The sequence below is a fragment of the Myxine glutinosa genome, chromosome 14, assembly GCF_964187855.1.
Source record: "Myxine glutinosa chromosome 14, kmMyxGlut1.1, whole genome shotgun sequence".
In the NCBI taxonomy this organism is placed as follows: domain Eukaryota; kingdom Metazoa; phylum Chordata; class Myxini; order Myxiniformes; family Myxinidae; genus Myxine; species Myxine glutinosa.
The window spans coordinates 40,457,938-40,472,145 of NC_136274.1; the positions used below are offsets into that span (position 1 = coordinate 40,457,938).

The following is a 14,208-nucleotide window of genomic DNA, read 5'->3' on the forward strand; positions in this document are numbered from 1 at the left end:
GCGACGCTGCGCGACCCGAAGGTGCGGATGGAGGAACCGTTTGCGGCGACCAAAGCGGGGCCACAAAGCGCGGCGTGTTTGTCCTCCACCGAGGCGGGTATCACGCTCAGCTGAGCGCCGGGGTCACACAAAAAACGCCGCCCGGACTCCGTGTCCGTGATAAACAGAAGGCTGCCTGAATGGCCGACGCTCATGGCAGGCAGCGAGCGCCGGCCTGGTCGTTTCCCGACCCGCCGAAAGTGCACAGTGGGCGGCACGTTCTGGCCTTCTGCCCGAACCTGGCGTGGTAATAGCACATGGTCCGCTCTGGTGGAGGCTCCGGCGGTCGCGTCGGGTTCGGTCGACGGGGCGTCACGGCGGCCGCTGCCGCCAGTGGCGCTGACCCGCCCGGTGGAGGCGCCGGTCGTGGCGCGGGCGTTGCCTCGGTCGGCCCAGGGTCCCAGGCGGCCACTCCGACATGTCGCCTGGCCGAGCAAAATTTATCGGCCTACTTGGCCAGGGCGCGAGGGTCCATGATGGGCGAATTAACCAAAGCTAACCGTACCTGCCCGGGTAGCCGCTGGAGGAACAGCTCGCGGAAGAGGAAGTCCGGGCTGTGGTCACCGAGAAGAGCAAGCATGTGGTCCATGCTTTCGGACGGACGGGCCTCGCCCGGCTCCGGGAGGTCGAGTAGTTGTCGTGCGCGTTCGGTCTCCGTGAGTCCAAACGCACCGAGGAGTAGGTCTTTGAGCGCGCCGTATTTGTCCGCGTCCGGCGGGTGCTGTAGGAAGCTCAGAACCCGGGAAGCGGAGGAGGCGTTGAGCGCGGAGACCACATGGTGGTAGCGCGTCGTGTCCTCCGTAATGTTCCGCAGGGCGAATTGAGAAGCCGCTTGAGCAAACCAAACGGCCGTGTGAGATTCCCAAAAGCCCGGGAGCTTCAAAGCTACAGCTGACCATCGCCATGTTCGAAGAAAGGGGTCACCAATTGTGGGAGCTGTGCTCGCACGATAAAATCGGACAAAATGGACGATGCCAGGAATTAGGTTTCTCTGAGCTATTTATTCCCAGCTCACTCAAACGAACTCCAAAGCACTGAATCAGCCCATCGAACGGGCGGCAATATATATCAGAAACTCAACACACAAAAGCCACGCATCTCGGGCGGGGCGTGGTATGCAAATAGATAAGCCACGCCTCTCAACGGGGTGTGGTATGCAAGGCAAGCGTTCGCCCGGTAAAGGCAAGTCTCAACACGCCCGGGCGAGTCCGGACACGTGACCGCTCGCCGGTTGCGTCATCGGCCGGTGCAGGGTAATTGTGTCATGCTACCGGTAACCGCTACAGAACTATATTTTGGGAAGTTTATGCCATGGTGCATCTGTACACCTCTGTCTTTCTGCATTACCACTTCAAACTGCTCCGAAATCAGCAGTGGGATTTAAATGAAGCCGAGTGGAAACCATCTATACCAGTCATCCTTAAGTTGCGTGGTGTTTGATTCATGGTTAAGGTTAAAGAGGCTGGCTTGAGATCTCCGGGTCCTGAGTTTGAGCTCCTGTCGTTCCATTGAAATAAAATCAGGTGGGTCGACTCAACCTGTCATCTTTCCGAGGTCGGCAAAATAAGTACCAATTTATTGGTAACGGGGCACTGCATCAACGGCACAGCTGCGCCTCCAGGAAACGATGCAGCCAAGCAGCCGCAGGCCCCAAATTCACTTTTATGGAGTGGGTTGTTGTGGGGACAAAATACCATTCTGACCATTACCTCAATACTAACCACAGTAAATATTGATCCAAATTTGTGATCAAACCCATTTATGAAACACATTGACCAAACATCAAACTCCATCAGCAAATTATAATATTGTCGTGTCCCCAGGGTTAAGACCCCAGGAGGACGAATGACCAAAACGAGCTAAACTCCGAGGCGTATAGCCCGTATACCCAACTTGGCCTTTTCCTCAACTTGGCGCTATTATTTTTTCGCGCATGTGGGAAGGCTCAAGGCCTTATCTGATCGGATCGGCAGAGTCCAGTCTCTTTCGGGAATATTCGGATGGCGTCGAAGGCCGTGAGACAGGGCTTGAGTAGCACGATCGGCAAATGTGCCGGGTTGGTCGGGCCTGGCGGTGCTGTGAGCGACTGCATCCATTGGTTATAGTTTTTGTTGTAATGGCGGCCCGTTTTGATGCAATAACAACAAAGGGAAAAATCACAGGGCAATTACACACTGGGGTTTATCCTTAAGCCCTACCTAATTAGCAAAGCTCCACCCCTCATATGGAGACACATGTACTATCGTACCCGGACATTCGACACTACTTAGATACATTGAGGTGAGTTCTTCTTCTTCGCGACACTCAGAACATGCTAATTTATACGATTCTATCTTGACTACGGTATGTCATTGTTTACCCCCACAGACGTAACAATATTTAAAGGGCAAATTATCTGTGAGGAGTCCAAATAACAAAATCAGTATTTTCAGTCATTTCTCAAATACGTTGGAAATCCATGGCCCGGTTGAGCTTAGGTCACTGGATGAGGTTAGCTTGCATAATTCACTCTGCACCAGTGATAATGAAGAAAAATAAAATACCTGTATTTGGCCTGCCATTCAGCATCCAGCGGGGGTCATATGCAGCCCGGGTCGGTACAAAGCCCACTTCCCGCTCCACTGGATCATTTGAAGGCACAATAGGGAGACGCCCTCCAGTTCTCTGTGAATTCAGTTGGAATTAGTAAGTATCAATGCCTTGCATATACTAGCTGCTGCCTTGCATGCCACTAGGTGCCTTGCATATACATCTTTAGTAATATTTTGTGAGTTGCTCCAAAAGTGGCAATCCAGAGTATGACCACCACAACAAAGGATAATAATCTTCTTATTCTTCAAATGGCAATATGTATGTATTGCTTCAATTATGAAATCCTTCCTCTTCTCCAATGGCTTGATCTCTGATCATCAATTTGGTTCCAGACCTGGTCATCTACTCTGGACATGCTGCTTCTGCTTTCTCAACAATGGATGGAGGTCCTCAATGCCAAACAGGAAATTAGAGCTGTCTCCCTTGACATATCACGTGCCTTCAATACGGTCTGGCACCCGGCTCTGCTCACCAAACTCTCCTCCTTTGGTATCCATGGTAACCTCCACGCATGGCTGGCGGACTTCCTCTCTAGTCGTAGTCAACATGTGGCCCCTGAATGGGTTTCTCTCATCTCCTCTTCCTGTTCAGGTTGGAGTTCCCCAAGGCAGTGTTCTGGGCCCTGTGCTTTTTCTGGTCTTCATCAATGATCTCTCTGACTCTCTTGAAAATCCTCTCTATCTCTTTGCTGATGACTCTACTCTCTGTCGCTCCATTCCCCATCCCTCAGATCGGCAGTCTGCAGCCTCCTCACTCTCTGCAGACCTGGACAAAATCACAGACTGGGCAAACAAGTGGAACATGTCTTTCAATCCTGACAAATCTCACACTCTTACGATGTCTCTCCGAAAAGACTGACTGGAAAACCCTCCCATCCACTTTCTGAATAATCCTCTCCAAGAAGTTCTGTCACTCAAGCTTTTGGGTCTCACTCTCTGCCATGATCTTTCCTGGGAAAACCACATTTCAAATCTGGCCTCCAAAGCCAGTCGCCGACTGGGCATTCTCCGTCGTGCGAAGTCCTTCCTTGGCACACCTGAGCTCCTCACCACATACAAGGCTTTCATCCGCAACTCAATGGAATACTGCTCTCCCCTCTGGGCTGGTGCTTCTGCCTCACACCTAGCTCGTCTTCACGCTGTTGAAACCAAAGCATTCAGAATCATTGGAATCTCCCGCAATGAAGCCAACTCCAAGGGCCTTTTACTCACTCACCGCAGGCAGGTTGGTGGTCTTTCCATCTTCTACCGACTCCTCTCTGGCCTTGCCCCCCCCCCCCCCAGCTCTCTCTGGGCTCTGTCCCCCAAATATTCCTACAGGTCGCACAATATCTGCCTGCAACCCTTTTATGGTTAAACTGCCAAAATCAAGACTCTCTGCTCACCTTCACTCCTTCATTCCTCTTTTCTCCCGCCTCTGGAACAAACTCCCTCACTCTCTTCAATCCCACTCCACCCTCCAGGTCTTTAAAACAGCTGTTCACCACCATCTCTTATCTTCCCCCATCCAAAACCTTGATATTTTCTACCCCTGCTAATTTCACCCCAAATCCACTTTTTTGAAATACCAACTTCTGTCCTGGAAGTCCTTGGTGTCCTTGTGTTTTATACTTCTCCCTCCCCCCCCCCCCCCCCCCTTCCCACGTCTCCTCCCCCCAAGCCCTCTTCCTCCCACACATCTCCCTGCTCTCAAATGTTATGTTTGTGTGCTTCCCCTTCTCTCCCCATCTTGTCTTCCGCTCCCTCTTTTTATATATTTTGTTTGTCTGGTTGATTTGTTTGTGAAATAAATGCTCACCAAACTCTTTCACGAGCCTCGATTCAGTATACAAAAAAAAAGAAAAAAAAAAGTAGGAATTATTGGACAAAACGCTACACGCTGAGCAAGGAGTCACGCAGATCTCTTGGTGATGAGAAAAACCTGCTAAAATGGGCTCGGCAAATTTGGATTCATGGTTCTATACCAAATAAAGCCTTTGGACACAAAAATATTGAATCGAGAATTTACATTTTGTGCAAGCATTAATTTTGAGGGGAAAAACAAAATTGAGGCTACTAATACAAAGAAGCATGAGTAGGCAAACTCTAACCTAAGGTGTTCTCTCCAAGAGAGCATTCGCACAGGCCTCGACCCACCTCTGGCATGTATGAGAGCCATTTTAGCACCAGGAAAATGCCCTCAAAATCATCCGGCACGATGCTGTGTGTCACGCCATTGTGGTGCATTATCTGCACCCCTCCCAACTGGTTGTTTGAGGAATACACCTCACGGCCAAGTACCTGCAAGTGTACACAACCACGGCGGTCGGTCAGCAATGCTACGTTGAGATGGTTAAGAGCAAAACACTTCCTGATTTCCTCTACATCTTTGGTTATTAGAATTACCGGAATCTTTTGGAACTCAAGGTAGAAAAAGACAATAACAAACTGCATATTGCATTAAGTCACCGGAAATGAGCCGGCGAGCATTTAAGGTAGATACGGATTGAAAAAGTGAAAATTGCATTCGATTCTTCGCAATCCTGGATTTGTTTGATGTTAAAGCTTTGCTGAAACAGTTTAAATATTCAAGAAATTGAAAGCAGGGTGCTCATAAGCTCCTGTAGCTGAAACATGCAACCTTTTTAATGATGTTTTTTACTTTGTACCTCTTGTAGCATCATATGCTATCACGTGATAGGTCATCTGATATGTTCACTCAAGCAATTATTACATATGAAAGGGAGGCGCAAAGCACCCCTCCCTTTATATAAGGGATCGTTTCTCTCGATGCAGCTTTAACATGGGGACTGAAAATACGTTTCTCGGCTTCTACTGGACGAAATCGGCTGCAAATTTCAGAAGTAAATGGTTTGTACGTTGAGGTAATATAATGCAAATTTCAGCAACGTCCGTTTATACATTCTTGAGTTCTATTTAGAAAACCCTCGACATCACGTTGGTGTCTGTTCGTCCGTCCGTCCGCACAAAATATTTTGGCACTCATATCTCAAGGACTATACAGTGAAACTAGCTGAAACTTGTAATATACATCGGCCAATCGGTCTAGCTATTGGCTTTCAAAACAAATTCCACCTACGTGCTTTAGTTTTTGTTTTAAAATTAAATACATAAATTTATACACATAAATAAATATATAAAAATATATACACACGATAACTCTTCAAAATATTTTTACACAAATCTGACACTGATTTTTTACACAACACTGTCACCCAATGGCCTAATGGATAAAGCATCAGACTTCCAAGCTGGGGATTGTGGGTTCAAATCCCATCTGGGTTGAATACTTTTTCCAAGTCTTTTATATCATTTTGAATAAAGTCTTGTACGATGAACAAATGCGTTTAGTTCGTATTTAAAATGTATCTTGGGGAAAATGCCAGGGGCATAGAAAAGACCCCTTTACATAAGGGTATGTGCCATGTGGAAAAGTATAGAAAAGAAGACACATTCCATGGCTTGGAGAAAATGCCAAACAATACAAAATAAGGGACATTCAAAAAATATAATGTGCATGCTGAACTGCCCTTGTGTTCTGAGGAGGAACCAAGTAATGCTCTAGAAAAGTTAATGTAAAGGGGTGCTCTACATCTGGCAAATAAAATACATTTACTTCTTCATTCAGCTGTATGAATCAAATTGGCACCCCATGTGTTCATGCTCTGTATTCGCAAAGAATAAGAGTGTGTGTGTGTGTGTGTGTGTGTGTGTGTGTGTGTGTGTGTGTGTGTGTGTGTCAGAAGACAGGTAATATCAAATAGAGGACTCATTCTGACCTTGTTCAAAGCAGAGAACCCTGTGAGAATAACATGCGAATTTTCTACTTGAATCACTCTTTGACCCAAACGTACTAGGTATGCTCCAATACCTATAGCACGACAAGTCACCTGTTAAACAAATAAAAAGAAAGGAGCAGAAGCATTTAAAGAGAGATCCATACACCCATTTGTATGCAGTACCTAACAGTTTGTTGTATCATTGTTGAGAGCAATGAAGAAAGTAATTGAACCAGGCCTCAATGGATTGATATAGCAACATGGCATAGGCCAGCAACCTGATAACTACATCTCACCAAACTGATGGTGACAATGTCCTCGTAGGCTTGCGAAGTTTCTCCTGCAATCGTGCCAGAGCCACGAAGGTTTTCCACCCCAAGCCCTTCATCCTTCCCAATGATGTCAGTTATCTTGTACCTACAGAGAAGTAGTGTGGGAAAGAATAAAGTGGGAATTACATAGACAACAGTGCTTCTTGCAGGCACATGGTCACAGGTGTGCTGAATATCTCTCACCAATTCAACATTGGAGGTAAAGCACAAGGAAACTAGAACAGCACTTGGGAGAGCGCCTTAGGTGGCGGAGCTAACAATATGTACAATCAAATGCTTCTATTTGCGCACGTGAGTGGAAGATTCACCTTGACTCGCCATCCTCTTCAACGTGCTCACACTGCACCGAGTTCATGTGACTCACACGCTTGTAATCTTGCGGGGTCAAGTACAGATATTTAAAGCCCTGTGAAAAGATAATTATCAACTTGTATGTAGCAAGATAAGAAAAGAAAGAATAAAGTAATATTGGCGTGCTGATGAGGAGGGGAGTGTCGTTGAAGCTGAAGGGAAAGGTGTATGCTGCATGTGTGAGAAGTGTTATGATTTATGGGAGCGAGACATGGGTAATGAACGTAGAGCAGCAACGAAGGCTGGAAAGAGTGGAAATGCGAATGGTTCGGTGGATGTGTGGAGTATCGTTGAGAGAGAGGAAGACAAATGATGAATTGCGAAAGATGATGGGAATAGAGCGTGTGATTGATGCTGTGAAGAGAAACAGGTTGAGATGGTTTGGTCATGTGTTGAGGAAGGATGAAAGTGACTGGTTGAGAAGAGTGATGGAAATGAATGTAGAAGGAAGTAGAGGACGGGGAAGACCGAGAAAGACCTGGCTAAAGATGGTGGAAGAAGAAATGCGGGCAAGGGGGTTAACAAGGAGAGATGCAGAAAATAGGGAAAAATGGAGAAGATTGTCATGGGGACCGCAAGGCTAACCCCCGCTCTTGCAGGGAAAATGGCCTTAAAATGCCCGTTGTTGTTGTTGTTGTCCATGCCACTACTCAGTAACATTTAGACCTTGAGCTCATACTGTGAGCATAGCTCTACGATAATGTACAAAAAGGTAGAACAATTGCAGCCATTAACCTTGGTGGTTTTGGTGAATAAAAATAAAATGGACAGACGAAACAAGACGTGTTACCTTGTATGGGTAATTTGAGTCATTCCAGGCCACATTAAAAATGTGTTTGATTTCTTCAGCGAGTCCAATATGTGCACCACTGTTGGCCGCCACATAGATACGCGGGAGACCCTCTGCGCGCGCCAGCTGTGAGGCCTGCTCAAAAAGCAAGTCCTCCTGTGGTCCAAATGAGCCGATGCAATGCGTGATGTCATTTGCAATGAGGATGAGGCTTCGGCCTGCTGTGAATTCCGGCGTTATCAGGGTCATGTACCAAGCAACCATCCCCACCTGTAAGGGCACCGGCAAGATTGAGGTGTGGGGGTGTGAGCTATGGAGTCACGAAAGAATGAATGCAGTTTAAACAAGATGAAAAACTAATATTTGAAAATTATTTAATTTCACTTCTAAACAGCTTTAATAAACATAACTACACAAACTCAAAACTAGAGGTTCCAGGGAACCTGAACTCAACTGGTCTATATCAATATGGTTAGAATATGCATAATAGAACCACAAACTATATAGTTTATATGTGCTAAAGAGGTACAGTAACGTTGAAGGTATCTCATGTTTAAACAGGAAACTAGAACAAATTGAGTTTTAAGTGAGGCATGAAAAGTAAAACTACAATTACTTTTCTCCGATTTCAGACTTGAATTTATTATGTGTTGAGGTTTGTTACATACTGTCTACACACCAAGTTTCAGCCTTCTAGCTACATTAGGAAGTACCAGATTGACAAAAATTGATTTTTCAATATGGCCGCCTTGCCGCGACCATTTTTGGGCGTGCAACGCCCAAATGCAATCCCAAACTAGTTTATGTCTTAAAGATGCTGCGTATCAAGTTTCATCAAATTTTATCAATATTTGTGACTTTTAGAGCATAGACGTCGAATTGTTTACAGACGCCAGACGACGGACGGACGACGGACACTGGGTGTCGACAAAAACTCAGCTGGACATAATCCAGTCGAGTTTAAAAAAACATTAAACCCTATAAAAGAATGTTTGAATTATTTTGTGCACAGTTTTGACAAACTTAGGTTGTACCTCCAGTCAATATAAAATGTATGGTAATGAGTAATGCTACTGAAAGTACAGTAGCTGAAGTAAATAATTATAGTGCACGAGGCATACATGTGGGAATCAAAGCAGAAAAAAAACTAGAACGGCACTCGGTAAAGAGCACACCTCCGCCAGGATGAACAGTTTATGTTTTGTATCCCACTGATAGGCCGGATCTGGATTCGGACCTGAACCAAAACCGAATCAGCTTCTTCTTGTCACCGAACCAACTTGTCCCCCAAGTTTAGTCATAACTGGTCCATACCTTTTTTAAATATCATTTTGTATATCGCTTTTCGCCCAAACTCCCTATGGTGAAGAATCACTTCGAAATTAAATAATTATCGTATCCGAATCCACATTCAGATCTTCACCAAAATCAAATTGATTCGGTCTTGTCAGACACCCAACTTGTCCACCAAATTTCATTCAAATCCATCCATAACTTTTTCAGATACCTTGTTCACAGACAGACAAACAGACAGACAGAGGTGAAAACATAACCTCCATCCACCTTTGGTGGCAGAGGTAATGAGCGAAGATGATGAACATCAAAGCTGAATGTTATACACCTCAATGTGAAGGCCACGTTCAGAAAGAAAAGCACATGGAAAATGCAAACATCACAGCATACTATGCAGTGGATGAAATGGTTACATAGAAACTACTACGTTACTCCCAGACAACAGAGGAGACTATGGAAGTAAAGCATTGGGAATCCTCATGCTCATTGGGAAGTAAAGCATTTCTCCTTCCTCCAAATCCTGGTGGCATCTGGTCAAATCTATTTCTGGTGTTTGTTCCCCCTCCATCCCCTCCCTTACCTAAAACGGATACACAGCTGACTCTGCACGTGACAAAGCCGAATGCCTCAACTCTGTTTGCCTCAAACCTTGTATCCCAAACCCATCCCTCTCTGTACCCACCGTACCCAGTCGTACCCAGCTGCTCCTGGACTCTGTGTCCTTCTCTCTTAACAAGGTGGAGAAGTTTCAATCAAACCTCGACTCTGATTCTGCAACTGGACCAGACGGCATCAGCCCACGGGTTCTAAAATCCTGCTCTACTGCTCTATCTCACCCTCTCTCTGTTCTATTCACCCTCTCTTTTGCTCAAGGTCATCTGCCATCTGCTTGGAAATCAGCCAACATCACTGCTTTACACAAACTAGAGAGGTTCCAGGAAACCTGAACTCAACTGGTCTATGTCAATATGGTTAGAATATGAACAATAGAACCACAAACTATATAGTTTATATGTGCTAAAAAATATATGACAAAAATTGTTTTTTCAATATGGCCACCCTGCCGCGCCCATTTTTGGGCGTGCAACGCCCAAATGCAATCCCAAAATAGTTTATGTCTTAAAGATTCTGCATAACAAGTTTCATCAAATTTAATCAATATTTGTGACTTTTAGAGCGTAGACGTCAAATTGTTTACAGACGACAGGCAGACAGACAGACGGACGACGGACACCGGGTGTCGACAAAAACTCACCTGGACATAGTCCAGTTGACTTGAAAAGGTGCAAAAACAGATCCTTGCAACTACAGACCAATCAGCCGGCTCCCAATTATCAGCAAAGTCATGGAATCCATCATTGCTTCGGATATGAAATCCTTCCTCTTCTCCAATGGCTTGATCTCTGGTCATCAATTTGGTTTCATACCAGGTCACTCCACTCTGGACATGCTGCTTCTGCTGTCTCAACAATGGATGGAGGTCCTCAATGCCAAACATGAAATCAGAACCGTCTCCCTTGACATATCACGTGCCTTCGATACGGTCTGGCACCCTGCTCTACTCACCAAACCCTCCTCCTATGGTATCCATGGAAATCTCCACGCATAGCTTGCGGACTTCCTCTCTGGTCATAGTCAACGTGTGGCCCTGAATGGATCCCTTCTCTTTCATTCCTCTTTACTCCCACCTCTGAAACAAACTCCCTCACTCTCTTCAATCCCACCCCTCCCTCCAGGTCTTTAACACAGCTGTTCACCACCATCTCTTATCTTCCCTCATCCAAAACCTTGATCTTTTCTACCCCCATTAATTCACCCCAGATCGACCTTTTTTGAAATACCGACTTCTTTCCTGGAAGTCCTAGCTGTGTCCATGTGTTTTATACCTCTCCCACCCCCCCCCCCCCCCCACACTCTCCCCTTCCCATGCCTCCTCCCCAAGCCCTCTCCCTCCCACATATCTCCCGATGTCCCTGTTCTCTGCTGTTGTACTTGTTTGCTTCCCTCTCTCTCCCCATCTTGTCTCCTGCTCCCTTTGCTGTGTGTTTTGTGCGTCCGTTTTTTTTTGTTTTGTTTTTGTGATTGATGTTAGTTCTTACACGAGCTTCAATCTTGTATACAAAAAAAAAAAAATCCTCTATTAACACAAAAATATGGAATGGATTATGGTCCACTGTTATTCACTGGGGAAACTCCGACCAAAAGCAAACAGGTATCGCTAATTGGAAGGGTTTTGAAAGTGCTAAAAAGGCGATTTGTGTTCGACAGTGTTCAAGCACACAATTCAATTTATATAAAATAAAGATTTTAAAGGTTGTGGAAAAACAACTTCGGAAATGTATCGCTATTGATGCAGCATCTTTTACACAACCTTATTTAACATTTTACATTAGTTAACACGCAATGCAGAACACTCTCCACAAGTAAAACAGACCTCATTGCAGGCGGGCAAACGGTTCATCCGAGTGATGTGCCTTTGAGAGTCTAGTACAAGCTCTGTGCAGCTGAGTAGTTCCAGAGGACATGTGCCAACTTCCACATCCCTCCACAGCTTAAGCAGAGCCTGCATGGCCACACGATGAGTGCCATAGGAATTAACCCAAACAAATTCATAGTTACTTGGAATATCTTTAGGGTTGCTCCTTTAAAACATCTTTTAAGAGAAAATTATCCACCAACAACCCTCCCTGGACATACTTGGCGGAACATCTCAGGTAGGTCGTACACATATGTTGTTCCCATACTTTGTGCTTGAAATCGTTTGGCCTGTAAGAGGTCCTTGGTGACATAAGGCATGTTGATGAGCATGCCATGCAGGGGTCCTCGCTTGTCTCCATAAGCACAAAACATGATCTGAACACAGTTACATCATCACTGAGCATCCAAATGCAACGAGGCAATTCAAAAGCAAGTGGTAAAATAAATCGTGGGGGGGGGGGGGGGGTAGAGTGGGTGGGGGAGGGAGAGTGGAAGGGGAGGGGGAAGGAGAGTGGAGGGAAAGGGAGGGAGAGTGGAGGGAAAGGGAGGGAGAGTGGAGGGGAGGGGAGTGGAGGGGAGGGAGAGTGGAGGGGAGGGAAGTGGAGGGGGGAAGGAAGGGTAGAGGGGAGCAGGAGGGGGGAGGAGAGGAGAAGGGGAGGGATAGAAGGGGAGAGGGAGGAAAGGGGGAGGGTTAGGGACAGGGACAGCAAGAGACAGGGAGGGGAGGTGGAGGGAGGGGGGGGGGGTGGAGTGGGGATAGGGGTGATAGGGGAGGGGTGACAGGAACAGGCACGGAAGGGGAGGGACATGATTCATCCCAGATGATACATGATTCTTTCTTCATCCCAGTTGAGCTGACCTCTTCTTAGCCATTCTAAAGAGCCTTCTTTGTCTACTCCCAATCTGTCCAACTATTATTATACCTTCATGCTCTTTTATCGTTTTCCCAGTTGTTGGTGTGTATTTGTTGATATTTCATTTTATTTTCTTCTTTGTTGCAATTGTTGGTGCTATACTCGTAATTACATTTGGATGTCGTCAGTGAACTGTTTCAATAATTTCACTTGTCCTGCCAATGTTTGGTCATTCGGTGAATAGAGTTTTAAATCATTCAAGTACAGTAAATGTGTCACCTTTCTTGTTTTTTTGGACATTCTTTTATTGGATGTTATGGTGTGTGGGTGTGTCCATGTCCTTGCTCATTAATGAGGTTACTTAGTAGATCCAGAACAAAGCAAAACAGGATTGGGGGAGGGGGGGATGCAATCGGCTTGATTGCCAAGATCAATCCAAGCCAAGACCTCAAGCTCAATCAGTTTGATTATTTGGGGATTTATCTTGTACATTTTTAACGATTCATATCAACATGTGACTTCCGGTTGACTTCCAATGACTTCCGGTCCCTCGAGCGACGGAGCTTGCTTCGATCTCTCCACGGCATCAAAGTTTGAGTGTTTTTCCGTTCGTTTCTTTGTCAAATTTCCGCTGCGTATTTTGTTGTGTATGTGTTATTGTGTGTTTCTATTTGGTTTTGGTTTTGTAGTTGTTGCAATTTGTGTGTAATTAGTCGTTTCTTTGTTCGCGCCTCGTGCGGCCTGGTGTCTCGTGCGGCCTCCTCGTCTCGACTTGTGCCCCGCCCCCTATATCACGTTTTCTTTCACCTCTGCTCCTGCTTTCTCAAATCCACGTTCTCACTTAGAGACTTTTCCCAGATTGTTTTTCATGGTTTTGTTTAAATATATATTTAAATATGTTTAAACCGCAGCCGTGATGCTGACGCCCCCGCCCCCCCCCCCCCCGAATTTCCATGTTTTAAACGTTTCCCAGTGTCTACCCTGGATAAGAATAGGTACGCCGTATCCCTGCGTGTCGTAAGAGGCGACTAAGAGGGTTGGCGTCAGGAAGGGCATCCGGCCATAAAAACATTGCCTCAAAAAGAGAACCATGACAATTACAACTACATGTGGGCAGGGTACAGCCCGAAGTGGAGATCGGTTTCTGAGGTTTGGGACATGGAATGTAGGGACAATGACAGGGAGATCAGGAGAAGTGGTGGAAGTATTGGTCAGAAGAAGAGTGGACATATGTTGTGTGCAAGAGACGAGATGGAAGGGAAGTGGTGTGAGAATGGTGAAGGGTAGGCAGGGACAGAAATACAAGTTTGTGTGGCAAGGGTGCCTGGAGGGCGTGAATGGTGTTGGTGTCCTGTTTTCTGAGGAGTTTGTAGACAGTGTGGTGAGTGTGACTAGAGTGAGTGATAGGTTGATGATGGTGAAAATGATGATTGGAAAGCTCTTGGTGAACGTCATCTCGGGATATGCTCCGCAGGTTGGTCGAAGCGATGAAGAGAAGGACATGTTCTGGTGTGCGATAGAGAAGCTGATGGAAAACGTGAAAGATGAGGAAGTTGTTGTGGTAGGAGGAGACCTAAATGGACATGTGGGAAGGAGTATGGATGGTTTTGACGGAGTTCATGGGGGTTACGGATATGGTGTGATAAATGGAGAAGGTGAAAGGATTTTGGAGTTTGATGATGGAGCTGATTTGTTGATTTG

The 14,208-nt window shown here is 45.9% G+C and overlaps 1 protein-coding gene across 4 annotated transcripts in view; it reads right to left on the reverse strand.

Annotated features, from left to right (window-relative positions):
- The window catches only part of LOC137439654 (acetyl-CoA carboxylase), a 280,655-nt gene that overhangs the window by 70,092 nt on the left and 196,355 nt on the right, over nt 1-14,208 (reverse strand). For all 4 annotated transcript variants that reach the window (XM_078768288.1, XM_068135620.2, XM_078768287.1 and 1 more), the window contains 8 exons: nt 11,873-12,028; nt 11,610-11,738; nt 7,883-8,152; nt 7,050-7,147; nt 6,706-6,826; nt 6,410-6,520; nt 4,767-4,910; nt 2,583-2,703 (listed from right to left, as the gene is read on the reverse strand). In XM_078768288.1, the coding sequence (XP_078624414.1) occupies nt 2,583-2,703; nt 4,767-4,910; nt 6,410-6,520; nt 6,706-6,826; nt 7,050-7,147; nt 7,883-8,152; nt 11,610-11,738; nt 11,873-12,028 (1,150 nt within the window). The remainder of the gene's footprint in view (nt 1-2,582; nt 2,704-4,766; nt 4,911-6,409; nt 6,521-6,705; nt 6,827-7,049; nt 7,148-7,882; nt 8,153-11,609; nt 11,739-11,872; nt 12,029-14,208) is intronic.